The sequence below is a fragment of the Peromyscus californicus genome, unplaced genomic scaffold (genome assembly GCF_007827085.1).
Source record: "Peromyscus californicus insignis strain IS unplaced genomic scaffold, ASM782708v3 Scaffold_11__1_contigs__length_118956290, whole genome shotgun sequence".
Lineage (NCBI taxonomy): Eukaryota > Metazoa > Chordata > Mammalia > Rodentia > Cricetidae > Peromyscus > Peromyscus californicus.
The window spans coordinates 112,914,206-112,933,050 of record NW_026294402.1 but is presented as its reverse complement, the minus strand read 5'-3'; the positions used below and the strand labels follow the sequence as shown (position 1 = coordinate 112,933,050).

The 18,845-nt window shown below is 41.2% G+C and overlaps 1 protein-coding gene across 11 annotated transcripts in view; it reads right to left on the bottom strand.

Moving 5' to 3' along the window:
- Nucleotides 1-18,845, bottom strand: part of Golga4 (golgin A4) — a 92,145-nt gene that overhangs the window by 37,523 nt on the left and 35,777 nt on the right. For 5 of the 11 annotated variants that reach the window (XM_052723769.1, XM_052723712.1, XM_052723751.1 and 2 more), the window contains 8 exons: nt 17,868-17,915; nt 15,868-15,924; nt 12,912-13,010; nt 12,302-12,434; nt 10,915-11,099; nt 10,530-10,613; nt 8,142-8,289; nt 2,574-2,594 (listed from right to left, as the gene is read on the bottom strand). In XM_052723769.1, the coding sequence (XP_052579729.1) occupies nt 2,574-2,594; nt 8,142-8,289; nt 10,530-10,613; nt 10,915-11,099; nt 12,302-12,434; nt 12,912-13,010; nt 15,868-15,924; nt 17,868-17,915 (775 nt within the window). The remainder of the gene's footprint in view (nt 1-2,573; nt 2,595-8,141; nt 8,290-10,529; nt 10,614-10,914; nt 11,100-12,301; nt 12,435-12,911; nt 13,011-15,867; nt 15,925-17,867; nt 17,916-18,845) is intronic. The other 6 variants (XM_052723778.1, XM_052723724.1, XM_052723739.1 and 3 more) reach the window with 2 other exon arrangements.

The window sequence follows — 18,845 nt, the reverse complement described above, 5'->3', positions numbered from 1 at the left end:
ACAAAATGATTTCACAGCTAGAAATAATGTTTTGTAATCTTCTAATCTAATATCCTCAGTCCAATGTAGTAATGGGGGAACCCCAATCTTCCCATGAGATGGTAAATCAACTACAACACATGGACTCCATGGGAGAACTTTAAAAAGGGAGAAGTAACCCTAGATTTGCAGGATTTTGAAATCTTAAGGTGCCGATACTGACCAAGCTCAGTTGAGTAGAAATCTCTCTCTTAACCAGGATTTCTGAACCAGTTACCCACAGGAGGCTTCCAGGTCTTAGCACGACAGACTGTGCCATGTGCTGACAGACACAAAACTCCCTGCCTGCTATCTCCTCCCTGCTTTAAAGAAACATTAAGCATTCTTCCCAAAGCATTAAACTAAATTTCAAATTCCACGTATAATAAACAGATGAGACATATTCAAACCTACCATGGATTCTATTCTATACCACAATGAAAACCACTTTCTCACAGAACTCTGCTTCCAACAGTGGATCCCATTTCAATGTTTAAACAGGAGGTAATGGGAGTTTACTGAGGAACCAGACCTGTGTGAGCCTGCAAACACCAAACATAATAAAGTAATAGCCATATCCTACAATAATGTAAAAGTAAGTTCCCAATTCTTTCCTAAGTGAGAGTAGGCTAGAATTTCAATCAAAGTACTACACAAGTATGTTCTGATGCCTGTGTCATTTATTTTTAGCTACAACAAAGGATAAGCGAGTGAGACAAAAAGCGTGCATGAGCCACAGCTGTCACCTTCACTAACATGCAGGGGTGCAGAAAACCAGTCAAGGCACACGGGGCGGGAAGGCGAAGCACACACAGTCGCCGTATTGGAAACACACACTGTGTTCTTCCAAAACAAAATCCAATGTACCTCAGGCAATTTCTATTTTAAAAAAGAAAGGAAAAAATAACACTGAATATACTTTTAAAACTTACTGGGCAAAAATGTAACCAACTAAGTATGGCTGCACAATCCTCTCTGAGCTGAATGAGATGCAGGGCTGCGATGTTATTGCAAACTCTTCACTTTCCACTTCAGATAAGATTTATCCTATCTATGAGATTATAAAAATGGATACCTGTGTACTACAGGAGTTATGTGAGCAGGACTGGCTACCTACAGTTCAATAATCTCATCACTTACTCATCAAATTCTGACTAAATGTTTACCACATGCCAACTGTATGTTAGGGAGCAACACACAGAAAATACTTCACAAAGACAGCTGACCAAGTAGACGAAGGAAATAAAAACAAACACCCAGAGAAACCACTGTTTTCAACAGCCCACGGCCTTTCCCTCTCCTCCCTGGAGCATCCTAATCCATCACTAAAGCAAATGGCAGAGTTCTGGAGTTCCAGAGTGTCACTGTTTTTGCTCCCATCCTAGAGAGCACTCCATAGACAGCTCAAAGGACCAGTTCTCACACTTCAGGGAGTAAACAAAGATGACAATCTCTAGATTAACTGTTGACCCTAAGACACTGGCTAACAATATCAAAATGAGTAAGCTGGCCTCTGTCTTTATTCCTGGGGAGGAAAAAATGCATGTGTCATTAGGAAAAAACAATAACTACAGAGTGAATAGGATGCAAACCAGTACTGAAAGCACCAAGACTTCTTTCTTTTACACCCACCCAATCCACAGCCCTAGTGTACAAACAGCAGAGCACACCCAGAGCAGCAGTGGCCGGGGCAAGACCTTCGGAGGACCTAGGAGACGCTCTTCTTTTCAGATAGCTGTCTGCCTGTTTGAAGCGGGCTTCTTAATGCATTACCTCTCAACAGACTGACTGAAGACTAGAAGAGGCACAGAAATCCAGCTGTGTTCCATTATGCCAGTAACACAATACATAAGCACACACTAGATTGTATTTTATAAAGTAGTTATATTTCATAAAAAACAAGAGATAGGCGTATATTTTTATTTTAAAAATAAGTGAAAACCTTAAAAATTTTTTCAGTTTAAGTTACTAGCATTACCAACAGGAGTACAGCATCCCTGGAACTGCCCTGATTTTGAAGTGTAATAAAGAAGTCCCTTTCTGGGATTAAAAAGCTTGAAGACTGCACTATGGTTTATGTAAGTTATGAAAATATAGAATACTACCACCCAGTGGCAGAAACAAGTAGTGCTTCTTGTTCTAATAACTGTGTCCTGACTTTCAACCATCTGCAGATCTAGCCAATATGTCATGCTTTTTTTAACACTACCTCAAAACATCTCTAATCCTGAGAAATATTACGCCAAAACAAAGCTAAGTAAATTTAACTGATTAGCCACAAATTTGTTCTTCTGGATGCTGAGGCTTTCCAGCAATAATGATTGTGTCTGGAACATAAATAAAAACCCATGAACAGTCTATTTAAAACAATAAGTCCTGCTAACAGATACTCACTTAGTATTAAATATAAATAACTTCAAACATAGCATAAAGTTTACTTCAATTCACATTCTTTATTTATTTATTTATTTTTGCCTGAGAAACATTGAATTTTCTTTTAAAGGCTCATTCTAAGTACCCATGATAAGAAAAAACAGAAAGAAAGCCAGCCTTACCCCAGTCCTGTTCATACAAGGCTTGGGAAAGGCACCGGATTCACTTATTGGCATGTGTGGATGCACAAAAATAAGATGTTCAGTGAGATTTGAGACTCAAGGAAACTGTTACCTAAGCATCAACAGCTAACACAGCACTTATACACAGTGGTTAGGGTTGGTTGCATATGCATAACTCTGACACATTAAAGACACAGGCTTATTTTGAAGGCTCCCCAGACTTCAAATGTACACTTTCTACTTCTGTCTGGCTTATCAGGCTGCACTATACAAAAGAAAACACATGACAGTAACAAAGCAAAGAATGTTATGACTTAACCCAAGTTTTTACATGCATTTAAAACACATAAATTCAGCAAAGATGGTGCGTGACAAAAAGGCTTATGAAAGTTAGTGCACTCTGAGAAACTTCCTAGTCGATGCGAAATATTTTACACATTTGCATATTGTAGGGGGAGAGGGAGGGAGAGAGGGAGGGAGGGAGGGAGGGAGGGAGAGAGGGGGGAGAGAGAGGGGAGAGAGGGGGAGAGAGAGAGCGAGAGAGAGAGAGAGAGAGAGAGAGAGAGAGAGAGAGAGAGAGAGAGAGAGAGAGAGAGAGAGAGAGAGAGTTTCTGCATATACATGTAGAAGCCAGAGATCAATGATCAATCTCAGGTTTTGTTCCTCAGAAGCCGTTCACCTTGATTTTTGGAAACAGGGTCTCTAACAGGAGCCAGGAGCCCATCAAGCAGGTCCAAGTGGTTGGTAAACAAGCCCCAGAGAGCTGCCTGTCTCCCAGCACTGGGATTAACAAGTGCATACCCCCGGGTCAGCTGCTTCCCCGGGAGCTGGAGATCTGACCTTCTCACCACTCTAGTGTGGCAAGCACAGCACTGTCTGAGCCATCTTATCTCCTTTCACTTGGGAAGAGAGTTAATGCTATGATTTATGGTTTCTTTTTTTTTTTTTGCAATAGTTACATCTGAATCACCTAACAGTAACTACTAACAAAAAAAGACAAGCTTCATGGGTAAAAAATTCATGAGAAGAAAAATCATCAAAGATATAAACTAATCTGTATTACAGAACTGTTACAGTATTTTCAAGAGCAAAAGTTTAAAAATAAGCTACTAGTTATCAACAGAGGAATGGTAACCAAGGAAATGATGTATATGCACTATGATGCAAACCATTCAAACATGTTAACTATATATACAAGGATTCCCAATATTGTGCTAAATGATGGCATAAAACAAAGTTAAATGTACAATACTATTATAATATAAAACTATGGATTATATAAAGACTTAAAGAAAGTATACTCAGTGATATACTTTTATTTTCAATACTTTTACTCTTCCCATATATAGTTCATTAATAATTAGCCATCCACCCCTATCTCTTACCTTATTACACACACACACACACACACACACACACACACACACACACACACACACACACCCCTCTCTCAGGATCCAGTGTTAAGCTGGTCATATTAACTTTCTACATTGATAAGGACATACTTTCCAAGACAATTCTCAGTATTTCCTAGCATCTAAATACGGCGGCATGTCTAAAGCTAAATAATTACATTTCTCCACACTTTAAATCAGTTACTGGATGCTAACTCGTCTTAGCGTCCTCTTAGGTGACATCTAGAAAGGTATGCAATCACAGTTGTTGCACAATGCTTACAGCACCACAGGTGTATTGATTTTGAACAAAGCAAGAGTGCTGTAGTGTGAGACCTCAGCACTGCACCTGGCCTTCCCAGGAGATGCTAGAAGTGCTAGAAGTAAACTGGAGTGTCCTGGTGGAAGCACATCGTTACACTCATGGCTTAGTAATTTTACACATGTATGTGTGTGGTGTGTGCACTCATGTGTATGTGGGTGTATGTAAACACATGCACGTTTGTACTGAATCCTGAAGATGGCATCAAATGTTCCTCAATTCCCATCCACTTTCTTTATTGAGGCAGGGTCTTACACTGAGTCTGGGGTTTGCTAACTGCAGTTAGTCCAGCTAGCCAGCTTACCCCTGGGATCTTGTCTTTGTCTCTTGCACACTGGGATTATAGGCTCCAGGCATGAGTGCCTAGCTTCTGCTTTGATTCTGGGGGATCTGAACTGCATTTCTCAGGTTTCTGTGGCAAGTGCTTTTATTGACTCAGTGTGTCCCTAGCTCATGCCTTAGTATTTGAAACAGAATTCTTCTTTCTAAATCAGAGACTGACCTGGACTCTGCTCTCTAACACGTGGCAGCACTCGTTTGTATAAAAGCACCTCAGAAGCAGTGCGATGAACTGGGCCCAAGAAAAGCAACCGAGACCATTCTTTAGTCAGTGCTGACACCCAGAAAGAAAGAGTCAACAGAGCCAGTTACCTATCCACAGTCACACGTCCACAAGTACTATCACAGTTAAACTCCTTACACTGGAAAATGCATCAGGATAGTTTCTTTTCTTTGGTAACAATTTTAGGTAGACACATCTGATTCTAGAATACCAACCTACAGTTGCAATGATGTTACTGTTTCCTTTATATGTCCAGGGACTTCTTACTCAAAAGACAGAAGACAGATGTTTAACAGAGCAACTGAAGTCTACAAAGGCTGGATGGTGTTCACTTGTTGCTTGTGGAAGCTCCACTTACTGGACACTGGCTGTTTCCCGTGGCTAGCACTCATCTAGAGTTTTCTTCTGATTGGGATCTATGCTTTATGCTGGGAACTAAGAACCAGTTTTGTTTAGACAGCGCTTCTCAACTAAGGCCATGGGCTGAGGTGCAGGTGGTGGACAGAACTAGTTCTCATGGTAGATTTGTGGAATCAGTCTACTTACAGATGTCTACCACAACACTCAATAGTCAGGATTACAAACAAACATGTAAACTATGTTGTCTAGACGCTTTCCAAAATTAATGAACCCATAAATAATTTAAACCTCTATTCTCTTCTTCAGTATTTATTAATTTGTACTCTCCTGATATTGATATGAACAGAAAGGTTTTCGGCCTACAGATGGTAACATATTTACAAAAGCATAGTTCTGGGAGTGAGGCTGCTGCTCAGTGGCAGAATATACATCTGGCTTGCATGAGATTCTAAGATCAATCTCTGGCACCCCCAAAAGTAGGAACCCCTGAAACTGGATCAGACAGTTGTAAGATGCCCAACATGGGTTCTAGAAACAACACTCAGGTCTCTGCAAGAGCAGTACACACTCTTCACCATTGAGCCACCTCTCCTACTACATCTAAAGAGAAAATACATCTGTCAGTTGTGTTTTAGAGAAACAAGAAAGGAAAACTGCACCATTAAGATCTGACTGAAAGTTTTCTGGGGAATTTTGATATTCATTAATTAGCTGCTTATTTATTTACCCATTTACACTTCTCAACTTAATATTCACTACGAAGTATAACTCATTAAGAAAACTTCAATTCCTGACCATCATTTCTTCTGGACTAGCTCTGTGGTTAATAACAAGATCTAGAGCAGGAAGGCCTGATGGCAGGAGCTGGGAATATATATATATATATATATATATATATATATATATATATATATATATATATATATATACATACATACACACACACACATACTATGTGCTATGCACGGGCTCCTACGCACTGCGGCTGCACAGAAGCCTCTCTCTGTTCACTGAAGGCAAACCTGTCTGCAGTATCTTACAACACTTGTGTTTTAGGAGCTTATACTCTTCAAGGAGCTATTACCCCCCGACGGAGAATTTTCTTAGGTTTAATGAGAACAAGTTCATCAACTAAAATCTCCAAATCACACCATAAAACAACACAAAGAAGACAGAGATGCATTTACAAGTACAGATGGTATTAACCAAGTATTTCTCCCATGTGGCTCCATTTCCCTTGTTGGTACCTTAAAATGTGTTTTCTAAGACCATTTCTCAAAAGTGTGTCCTAGAAATCAAATCCTCATCAAATTCAAAGACCTTTATAAAACTTCATCCACCACCCCTACTTCATGAAACATCTATTGTACTCCCCTAAAACCTAACTACTCACAGTTCTTGTGACATCCTGGAGTAACTTCTTTCTTCTCATTTATTTCTATCAGTCAAACTCAAGACCTCTCAACATATACTCTGAAGCCACAATGCTTGAGTTAAAACCCTGACTACACATTTACTTTCTGTGCATAAATGGAGACAAATTAGACTTGGGTTTTCCTAGTTGTAAAGTGAGAATAATAGTATTGTTTGACAGACTATAAGGATTAAATGTAGGTATAAGTAAAACAGCAGAGCCTTGCTATTAAACGTAACTACTGCTGTAGTAGTGTTAACGCACACCTTGCTATTACTCATAACTACTGCTGTAGTAGCGTTAATGCACACCTTGCTACTGTACTTAACTACTGCCATAGTAGTGCTAACACACACCTTGCTATTACACGTAACCACTACTGTAGTAATGTAAACAAACACCAGCAGCAATGAAGACTAAAGTGACTTTGAGCCTCATCACAAAAGCTATTGTAACCTGTACAGTTTCTCCACAGATTTAGCCACAGGCTGCTACCTTAGACTAATGACCCTTAAAAGATGCTCCAATTTCTTACCTCCACGTGCTTACTCCACAAGTCAATTCCACTGGGAAATCCCATGGCTAATTCAAATGCAAAATATCTTAAACAAACATTCTAGTAATCCACCCCCAATTTCCCAATTTAGAACCCCTTACTGTTCTGCCTTCTCTTTAGACTGAAATGTTGGACCATCTGAGATCCTAACTTCTCTTCTGCTCCTCTCCCCTTCCCTCCTCCCCCGAGCCACCGCCCTAGGCAGCCAAAGTGTTCTCTTCCTCAGACCTGAACTTCCTACTCTGCTCTAACTTCACTTCCTTCCCGCATACAACGTGAGCTTCCATCACACTGTGCTCACCTATACTGCTTCCTCTTGTCCTATACACAGAGGTTTAAATGCAGCTACTCACCTTGAAGATCCCAATAGCCAGCTCCTTCAAATTTCGACTGTTTCCCACTTCAGCAAACATGGTTTCCAGTCGATGCCCACGCACTCCTCTGCCTACTCACAATCATGTAGTGACGGACATGTATGCAGCCCGCCTCTCTGTAGTTCCACTCGGCTCACTAACTGAGGCCTTTCTTGACCTGCTCACTCTCTTCTCCTTTCTTAGCACTACTCAGTACTGAATGCGATGAATTCTACTCTGGCCTGTATTCTATTCAGCTAATATGTTTAACACTGAACTGTCTGTTGGAACCAGTGGAAGCAGATACATACTGTATGCTTTCTGTTTACCCTGGACCACCTAAAAAGAAGCAGTTATTTTAAATAGGCCCCATGCTGTGATGACTTGTAAGTTCCTTAAGCCTGAATTTTAATACTCTAAGGCAGAGGTCAACAAACACTTTCTGTAAGGGATAGATACTAATATTTCATTAGGCCTTCTCTAACAAGCACTTTACTGTCTTATAAGGAGTCGCTACACTTAAGCATCTATGTCAACAATTAACTCATTTGTTAAAATACTTTGTGACTTTGTGAGATGATATAAAATATAAGCCCTGTGTTCTTACCAGCTCTTTCAGACTTTTCTTTCTGTTCCTGCAATTCCTCTCCTTGGGTAGTCATTTGTTTGATACGACTACGAAGCTGAGCAATTTCTTCTTCTTTCAGTTCCAGGGTCTCATGCATCTGCCGCTTTGTCTCTGTTATTACCATTCCCTGAACAGAAGTGCAGATTCTAAAGCATTTGCATAACACAACATAACCTAACATTTGCATCACCACCACACAGCACAGCTCAAATGATGTGAGAGGCAGAACAAGCATTTCTTACTAAGGACAGTGGAAGAATCTTCCCAGTAGCTCACAAACTCAAGTCTGTGTTTTCGCTCTGTGCCTTAGCAGACCAGGTGTTTCAATGTGGAAATATTTAACAGTAAGTTTAGTCCCTTAAGCACCACATTTCAGTTACAAGATTTATTTTACAATCTTGCTATAGATGCGGTAATTCCCATCTTAATAAATAGTAATGAACAAAAATGTGACTGGGGACACAATAAACTACAATTAACATCTGCGGTTTCACACACAAATAACTGCAGACACTGTTTTTGCGGAATATTACTTTACCTAGGCAAAAATGTGTTGCATTTGTTTATGCTGCATTTGTTTAATGATGTAAGGATGTGTTGGGTTTGTTTATGCTGCATCTGTTTCACCTTGCCTGCCTAAGGCACCTGACGGTCTAATAAAGAGTTGAACAGCCAATAGCTAGGCAGGAGAGGGACAGGCCAGTCTGGCAGGCAGAAAATAAATAGGAGGAGAGAAGAAGAGAACAAGGAAGAAAGAGAGGGACACGCCTGAGGCCAGAAACCAGGGCCAGCCAGCCAGACACTGGAGGAAGCAGGAAAGTAAGACATACAGAAAGAAAGGTAAAAAGCCCTGAGGCAAAAGGGTAGATAAAGAGAAACAGGTTCATTTAAGTTAAAAAAGCTAGCCAGAAATAAACCTAAGCTAGGCCGAGCATTCATAACTAATACAAAGTCTCCATGTCATTATTTGGGAGCTGGTTGGTGGCCTAAAAGAAAAAGCTTGGTACACTATTAGGGTAGCTGCTGCCACAGCTGGGTGGAGCAAGGCTAGAGCCCAGCTGTGCCCAGCTGTGCCCAGCTGTGCCCAGTTCTCTTTTCTCCCGTGACTCCCTCTGGCTCCATCACTATCGCTGAGTATTGCAAGGAAGGCCCCACCTTCCTTCCACATTGCTAGAGACTTCTCTTCCCTCTGTGGAGAATCTCTACAGAAATAAAGATCACTGTGTGGGAAGAAATCAAATCATCATGTATAAAAGCAGTCAACTGGGACAAACAAAAAATCTGGGTAGTTCAGCTAGTCTCCTGAAAAGGTACTCAGACCTTACCTGCAGGGCCTACTGACCCTATTGTGGAGTATGACTCTTCCAGATGGCCAATGTTAACGTTAACAACCGAGGAAGTAAAGCATAGTCAAGAAATATGAAAATGAAGTAGTGGGCCTTCATTGTCTCCAAAACTCACATCACAAAGGAAAGAAAACGACAGAGAGAAAGGACAACTAAACCTACAGATTAAAAGAAATCTTAAGAATCTTATCAATTACAATAAAAGAGTTTATTGATTTGTAAAAAGAAAAATGTATGAGATAATAAGAAAAATTAGAAAATAACTAGATAGCAGATAGTAGCATGAACTACTGTTAAACTGACAGATATGATCATTAGGTGGTTATACTTTTGTGGAAGTAAAGAGTACTTTGTTTCAAAGCTAGGTTAAAATACTGTAGTTATGAACCAGCGCATTAAACATAATGATAGATGGAGTGAAATGAACAGGGAGATGTTTTACAAAAGGGCCGGAGAACCTGGGATGAAGCAGGCAGAGCTGTTCATTTACCTGTGAGTCTCCCAGCTGTCTCTGCTAGGTGCTAGCTGCTGCTCTACCTCCAAGGGGCCTACTGTGAGCTCAGCCCTTCCTCACTCCTCCAGCAACCTACGCATCCTGGAGCCCACCTGTGCAAAGTTTTATGCTAATATACACATTATCACTTCTTTACTTTCCAGGCAACTCATCCAAATGATCAATCTACTTCTGTAATGTGAAAGAAAATATTGAAACCATTTGTATTCAGCATATCTTAACTTTAAATAATTTTTCTCTGAAAAATAGGTATGTATTGCAAACAGATTTCCTTTGTAACCATGACTGTTGTCTCTAAGACAGAATGCTAATTGGTATTAAGAAATCAGAGAATCAGCCTCATTAATGCTATAACTACATAAATCTAGAAATTAAAAATAGTTTTCATGGAAGCCGCTACAAAAATTTTGAAAAGCAGGTGTATATAGAAATGCTTCTAATAACTGCTCTCTAAGCGAATTTGGGGGCCCCTGACAAACCTCAGTATCATAAATTTGGGAGTTTTACCTTATCTTGTTCAAGCTGTTCAATTAAGTTCTTTGCATCACGCAACTGAGTGATAAGTTTAGTCTTCTCAGCCATATGAAGCTCCTAAAAAAGTTTTAGAAATTCATTTCCATCTCTAGTAAAGTTTGGCCTCATTTGAGAACTCTATGCAGCTTATCTAGTCTAGATAAACCTTACAGTGTAATGGGAGAGGTACACAGGAAATCTCCAATGTATGCTAAGTGCTATAAGACCAGGCACTTGGGTGCTCAGACAAGGACACCCTCTCCACCCTGTCTATGGGTGGGAGGGTGAAGGCGGCTCCCCAGGAGGCCCAGGCCACGCTGGAGCCTGTGGAGCTGGTTCTAGGCACTGAAACAAGACAGAACCCAGTGTGGTCTCTCACCTTGACCTTTTCCAGCTCCTGCAGCCTTTCACCCAACTGCTCCTGCAGTGCCTCCTTTTCACTCATCAGTAGTGTGCACTGCTCCTGATGGGACCGAATCGTCTCCTTACAACGCTGAAGCAGGTTCTCCTGACGTTTCACTCTTTGCTGGAGCATTTCCAGTGGTTTAGCGGGAGCTCCACCGCCTACAAATGGTAAAGCAGCATCAACGGGGCAGTTGGTAAACACACAAGCGAGCAGGCTCAGTGGGTGAAGGTGCTTGCTACCAAGCTCGAGTTCAATCCCCCGGAAGACCCACACGGTGGAGAGAACCACCACCAGGAGCTGCCCTGGGACTGCCACATGCACATCATGGCACATGAAAACTCAGGACACTAAGTAAATAAAATAAATGAAATAAAAACAAAAATTTAAGGAATACAAGAGAACTCTGGCAACAGTTCAGCTTTTTAGAGGAGAGGTGGGCAGGGATTCTGGGAGCTGTGCTTAGCCTTCTGCAAGCTAAACACAGTCTACCACTGAGCTACAGGCCCAGTCCCTGCAATGTTCTCTTGTACCCAAACCTAACTACATTCTGAGACAAATCAAGAAGGGACAGACACCACAGTAAGCCAAGTAGCACTCTTCAAACTCGACTCTCAGGTTACTGTGTGCTACTTACATGAAGATGCCACGTATAAACTCCACCAGTAGTGGTCCAACCTCACTCTGGAGTGGCACAGATGTTGGCATTTACTAGAGCTAGCCTACTTAAGAGGCTCACTCCTTAGCTCCCACTAGTTCCCATTCCGAAAGCACTTCTAAGTATTCTTTCTAGCCACACTCTAATCTCTTCCTGGAAGGAGTTCTGGTTACTACAGGCTTTGCCTCCTACATTTATGAGTGTGTCTTCACACCCAGAGGAACTGCAGTCTCTTTATAGTTCACAGCTCAGGTGACTGGCTGCTTGGCAACTTACTTTCTCTGAGTGGACCAAAGTCTGCTGTGAGTCTCTTTGTAAGAGAAAAAAGCCCTAAGGCAGGTGTGGAGACGCAAACCTGTACGCCAGGACTCTGGTGGCTACAGCAGAAAAAAAAAATCACAACTTGAGTGATCTGGGTTCCATGAGACCCTGTCTCAAGAAACTAAAATAGTGTAACATAATTTATGTACTTCAATTTTTTAAAAATGTGGTCTCCTTAAAGTTTATGCAATTTTCAAGTCTTAAATCAATTTTTTTTTCCTAAAAAAAAAGGTAAATTTTTTTAAAAGCTAACTTAAATTTTTGAAGAAACATTAGGGTCAAGGACACCTTACTTCAGTTCAAACTATTCCATCAGCTCAAATCCTGAACTCTCAACATTCTCCTCTGATTTTTAAGTTATGCTCTGACCAAGATGAAGCTTACCCACTGGCTCGCCGACATCTTCTATCTTCTCTTTATCAGCGTCCACTTCTGCCTGGAGCTCCACTGGAGGGGGTGGCTGTGGTATGCCACCACTCATTGGGCCATTCTGTAAACGTTGCTTTAGGAGAGAAACCTAAAAAAAAAAAAAAGTATGGCAGAAATGTTTTATTTAAAATTTATAAGAAATAGAGTGAACCTGGGCAGTGGTAACCCACACCTTTAGTCCCAGTGCTTGGGGCAGAGGCAGGCTGATCCCTGAGTTCAAAGCCAGCCTAGTCTACAGAGGGAGTTCCAAGACAGCCAGGGCTACATGAAGAAACCATCTCAAAAAGAAAGACAGAAAGAGAGGAGCGAGAGGGGGGAGTGGGGAGTGGGGAACAATGTGTTCACTACAGCAGCAAGCACAGTACAGCTGTTTGTCACATAAACCATTAGTAGGGACTCCACACAAGTCCAAAGGAACAATAAACAAAGTATAGTGCTGAGACGAAAGAAGGGTAGGGTTTTAAAAACAAGCTTTTTCCCTCTGCACATCTGAAACTCTTCAGCTATCCGACTACAATTCCTGTTTTTCTAGCACTGGCTTCCATGCTTTGGCTTGCTTTTTTACCTGAGTCTGGAGAACGCTGATATACTGGTCTTTCTCCTCCAGACAAGCATCAAACTCTTCCTGGAGATGTCTCTTTGCTTGCTGGTCCATCTGCAGCTCCTAAAACACAAAAGATATTACAGGTAGCTTTCAATATAAAACAAAAGACGCAAACTTCAAGTTTCAACATCACCGTTACAGATATGCCTCGCTCTTAAGATAACATATACAGAATAAGTAGAGAATCCTCAGAATGGAAGACATTAGTAAATAATTTTGTTCCTTAAACAATATGAAGGTCTCCAGAGAAAAAGTATTCTTGGAAAGCCCTGCAATGATTGAGAGTAATGGACAAGGGAAAAAGTAGGCTTGAGATTCAATGTGGGACTGAACTGTAGCACGGCAAACAGAACATCAGCAGTGTCCTCCCCATACTGCCTGAATCACAGCACCTCCCATCTGCAGAGCCAAGAGGATGAACTAACTGGCCGACCACTAAGGAAGAAAACTTCCAGCTCCTGAAATTACTGCAAATGCTACTTCTTAAGGTCGTTAACCAGAGATCAATGTTTATCTCTGCTGCACCCGGCACAAGAACGACCCCCTGGATCTAGGAACCTGCTCACCACAATGCCCTCCCAGCTCCAGTCTTCTCTGTCCTTTACTGATTCTATCTATCCCTTCAGTACATTCTGTCCTCTCCATTTCTCCCTCAATCACACTTTCTTAGAACGTTAGAGATGAACATCTGGAATATTAGATACGACACCAATCCCCTTATTGTTTTGGGGTTGCTACCTCACTAACTCCCTAAATTTAAAATATTCCAAGTTCTCTTTTAGTTGTTTTGTTGACACTTGTATGTGACCCAAATCTTTAACTAACTGCTCTCTAACGTCTGGGTTCTCTCTTCTACAACTATGAACACGGTCCAGATCGCCAAAGCTTGATTTTTAATTCCATCCACAGGGTTCTGGAGATTTATGTCAACCCCCTTTGATTTAATCCATCCCTCACAGATGGGCTATAGGAATTCTCTCTGGACACTATCTCAGGGCCTTACTATCCCCAGTTCCTGCAGTGTTTCAAACACCATCTTGTTCTGAAGTGCCCTGTAGTCTTCCCTGCACTTAAGATATGAACAGGCAGCAATAAGGAACAGCACATGTGCTTACCCATCTATTAATAAAGCAGAGGTCCACGCCCCATTTTCTTGAGGATAGCTCCCTCAGTGAGGGACTCCTTAGCAGACTGATATGCGGCAGGACAAAAAAAAAAAAAAGTATTCTGTGTCTCTAGATAAATACCATTATAAACCCCTCAAAACATGTGCCCACCTCTAACAGACATTCTCTGGATTTTAAACAGGTCTGCACTCCATTGCTACATCGATCTAATCATTACAGGCATAAAACCTGGACACTGAATTCTTGCTTCAAACAGAATCAATTAATGACCTTCATTTATTCTCAAAATGCAAGAAAATGAACAAATAATACATTAAGCAAAAAGCCATTAATGTCTCTCCAGGAAAAGCAAAGGTGCTTGTAACTTGTAACTTGAAAAATTGTCAGGGGACTCCTCCCCACACCCTGCTCACTACATTCCCAGTTCACCCTCTCCAGCACCAGCCATCTTCCAGGTCAAAGCGGCAACCTGGACTCAGAGAAGACTAGGGCGAGCTCCACCCCTTCACCATCACTTCAGAGGGAGAAGTCATTCTTCTCGGGTATTAGTTCAAGACACGTCTCACAAAGGAAGAATGACTACCATTATCTGTATGATAAGGGTCAATGCTCATTCTTGGTGAAGTAACAAAAATAAACTAGTTCAAAGTCATGTTTAGAATATTTTAAAGAATAAAGCAATAAGAACTGGATTATACAAAATGTAAAGAGACTAGAAATTAAACACGAATTCAATACAAATGAAACAATAATGTGATACAAGAAATTCATATATGAGCAATACAGACAATGTATCATTTAAAGGTAACAAATGCTCTAAGGAACAGCAGGCTGTAATGGTGACATAGGTCACTCAAAGGAGATTCTTCTCTTCTGCCTCCTCTCACAGACACAAAGTTCTTTCTTTCTCTCTCTCTCTCTCTCTCTCTCTCTCTCTCCCCTCCCCCCACCCATGTCTCCCTCTCTCCTTCCATGTCTCTCTTCCCCCTCCCTCTGTGTCTCCCTCTACATTCACAATCCTGTTCTACCACTAAATTATATTCCCAGTCTTATACTAGCAATTGCTATTTGTAAATTTACCAATCTGCTATTTTTTAAACATATTTGTACTTTTAACACACTATATACCTTAGACTGGTAAATTCCACAAATAAAATTCTATTCAGAATACATAAAATTCTAAACTACTATTGTTTGTCCTGAAATCACCTGCTTCATAGCTCTTAATAACAAAGGTAGCAAACTGATACCTATGAACATTCTCAACAAAAACATGTAACAAGAGATTCCCAGCAATACTAAAGTAGGTGTGGAGAAAGCTCTGGTAAATGTCTGCTTATTGCTAGGCTTCAGGCTGGACAAGATAGAGGAGCAGACCAGAATGAGGCATCCAAAAAGCCCCCTCAGTATGGGCTCACTGCAAAGGTAAAATGCTGCCCAGGGGGACATTAAGGAACTCAATCTAACCCTATAAAGAATTACCACTCCAAATTACAAGTTCTTTTCTTTCAACAAAACCATGTTGACTAGGAAAGGCAAAAAGAAACCTAGGATATTTAGCAGTGGGAACAATTTAGCCTTAGGAGTGGACACTGACTACTCACACTGTAGACTTACACATTTTTTTCATTAATTTCAACAACAACAACATCTTCCATAGAAAACCAGACAAATAAAACTATAGAGATGGTATGTGAGCTCACAGGCGGGCCACCAGCCTAGCATGCGGAGCATTGCTACTGAACTAAGAGGTTAAATCACTGTTCTCAAGTACTAGTCACCAAACTTACCTCTCTCAATTCTGAGATCCTCCGAAGTGATTTATCTTGACTCTGACTCAATATACCCTTTAATTTTAAAAAAAAAAGGTGATTAACATCTACACGGCATATTCATGCAAAAAAGCAAGGCTATGTCAATGTGGGAAATCTGCTAACAGTTAAAATATGATAGCACAGGATTACTCTGAATTCTGGTTATGTGAGTAATTACATTTGCTAATAAAATGCACAGACATGGAAATCAAACTACAAATTTAACTATATGCTAACTTTAACAATAGGAAATCTGTAAACTCAAACTACAGAAGCAAATGATTTCATTATAACTTAGAGTTCACAGAGCATGTTAATTATCATTATCATGTTGTAAAGGTTTATGTAAAATAAAACTTTTCTTTTAAAAATCTAATTTTTGCCAGGCAATGATGGTGCATACCTTTAATCCCAGCACTCAGGAGGCAGAGGCAGATGGATCTCTCTGACTTTGAGGCCAGCCTGGTCTACAAAGCAAGTTCCAGGATAGCCAGAGCTACACACAGAGAAACCCTGTCTCAAAACAAAACAAAACAAATCTAATTTTCACGAACAACATTACAGATGGTCAAATTAGTAACTGTCCATTAAAAAGAAATCAAGTGGGAGCTAGAGCTCAGTGGTTAAGAGCACTGGATGTTCTTCCAAAGGTTCCAGGTTCAATTCTCAGCACCCACTTTGCAGCTCACAACCATCTGTAACTTCAGGGCATCTGACACCTACTGGCCCTCGCTGACACCAGGCACACACATGGTCACAGACAGGCATGCAGGCAAAACACCATACTCATAAAAAAAAAAAAATAAATTCTTTTAAAAGTGTTTTCATCGAGTTAAAAGAATAATATACTAGAAGAGGTCTGCCTCACACTCTGGTGGGGGCAGGGTGATTTCACTAGTACAGAAATGAACAGCGAGTTGCAGCCCTGGAAATAGTAACTGTGTGCTCTTGTCCATCCCCAGTGCACAGAGGTGCAGAACAAGGTAAGTGATGGCACATGCCTGGAACCACAGCACGGAGGAAGCTGAGTCAGGAGGATGGCTACACAGAGACCCTGTCTCAGGAAAACAAAAGAAATGGGGTAATTGGTAGTTCCTCAGATTTGTGTGGCTAACGACAACTAAAAAGAGAGAGAGAATATAGGCAGGTGAAATGTCTGTTTATTGATATAGAGGCACTGGGGCAAAAGTTGTTGTAGACTACTGTTAAGAAGCTTAATGATAAACCTTTACTATAAGCACCCTTAGTATTTATTCCTTTAAACAAGCTAAAATGCTGGGAGGTGGAGCAATGGGACTCCCTAGTTGGCAGTTTTAGACCATTCTCTGGTACCCAGGTCAGTGACAGGCTATCAGTCACACAGTTAGCCGTCAGCCAGCACCAGCTACTCTGAACCCTCACAGACACTCAGGAGCCTGGGGCCAACGCATACTGTAGGCGCTGAAGGTCCATGTCCTAGCCACGATGGTTTCAGTCTGTGCTGAGCTTTGGTGAAGCCCTACGAGCCTTGGTGAACTGTAAATGACCTGCAGCCATTTACATAAAGGAAAGTGTTTCCCCTGATAGCCCGGCACAAAGCACACGCAGTCCTTCACTCTCATGAGAGGTGTAAATGTGGCCCTTGTTTGCCAGGACCAGTGCAAATACAGTCCTGCAGGAAGGTCTGCGGTGACTGGTGCAGACGCTATGACCACACGTTCTGCTTTGTACAGGCAGACTGTGTGGCTCCTTCTGTGCTGCCCAGGCTCAGTAACAGGGTCCTGGCTGCTGGGATTGCCGTGCCTACTTGTGGTCTTTAGCATGGGAAACATCTTTGGGGTCTCCATCACTCATTCTTTTATCAAACCTCTAGTAATGGTTAAACAGGTTAAGTCTGGAACTATACAGACTATTTAAAAAGAGAGTAAATAGTTCTATGAGAACTTTTCTAACTTTACAATCAAATATGAGTCAACAATGGTCAATAAATCACTCACTTGTAACTTCTTCTTCTCTCTCTGAAGAGTCTGAAATGCTGTGACGAGCTAAAACAAACCAAAGTAACATTAGTTGTTTCTCAATAAATTAGTTGTTCTCAACAATTTACTATTCTAAAAGCTGCTAAAATTTTTCTCTTTATATAAGTCAAAAACCAATCACAGCAGTCCTGTATAAACAACTGAGCCAAATTCAACCAACAAACCTAAGTGACGGAAGTCGTAGTTTTGCTGTAAGCCCGTCAATCTCCAGGCATGTCCTTAGATTTCAACACCTAATTTGGAGGTGAGAACTGCAGCCAATTCGCCTGCAGGTGGAAGGCTACCCAACTCGAGTCACGGACTGACTACATCTGCAACACACAGCATTGAGCAAGTGTCTGCTGGGAACCAATTCTGGGGCCTAACCCAAACCTGACTCACTGAGAACTGAGGGACACAACGGAGAGACAGGAAGCCATTTTAAAAGCTCTGCAGGTGACTTTTTTTGTTTTGGACTACAATATTAAACAAAATAATAAAAATATCTGAGGAAAGAAATGCATAACTAACAGATAGAAATGAGAAATCCAAGCCCCAACCCTAAACAGGATAAACATTCCAACACATCTTGACGAAGCAATGGAGGAACATCTTTCTAACCCTGTAGGTTTTACACAGTTGACGGCTAAATTCAATGCCCAACTGGGACCTACGTTAGCCGAGCCAGGGGCTCTGTCGAGCTCAATGCACCTGTAGGGAAGCATGGTATAGTTAAAGTCTAGTAAAAGATGTGTGCTTCTAAATGCCACTGCTAATGTCTGAGTCCAAAGGCAGTCAGTGATGTATGGGCGAAGTGAGTCAGGAACAGACCTAAGAATTTGGAAACACACTCTGCTTAGGAGTAGGACTCCCTCATTAACTCTAGGCTGGAAAGGCCACTGGTACTCAAAAAGGAGGTGGGCTGGGAGGAAGAACAGCTCAAGAGTCAGAAGTCAC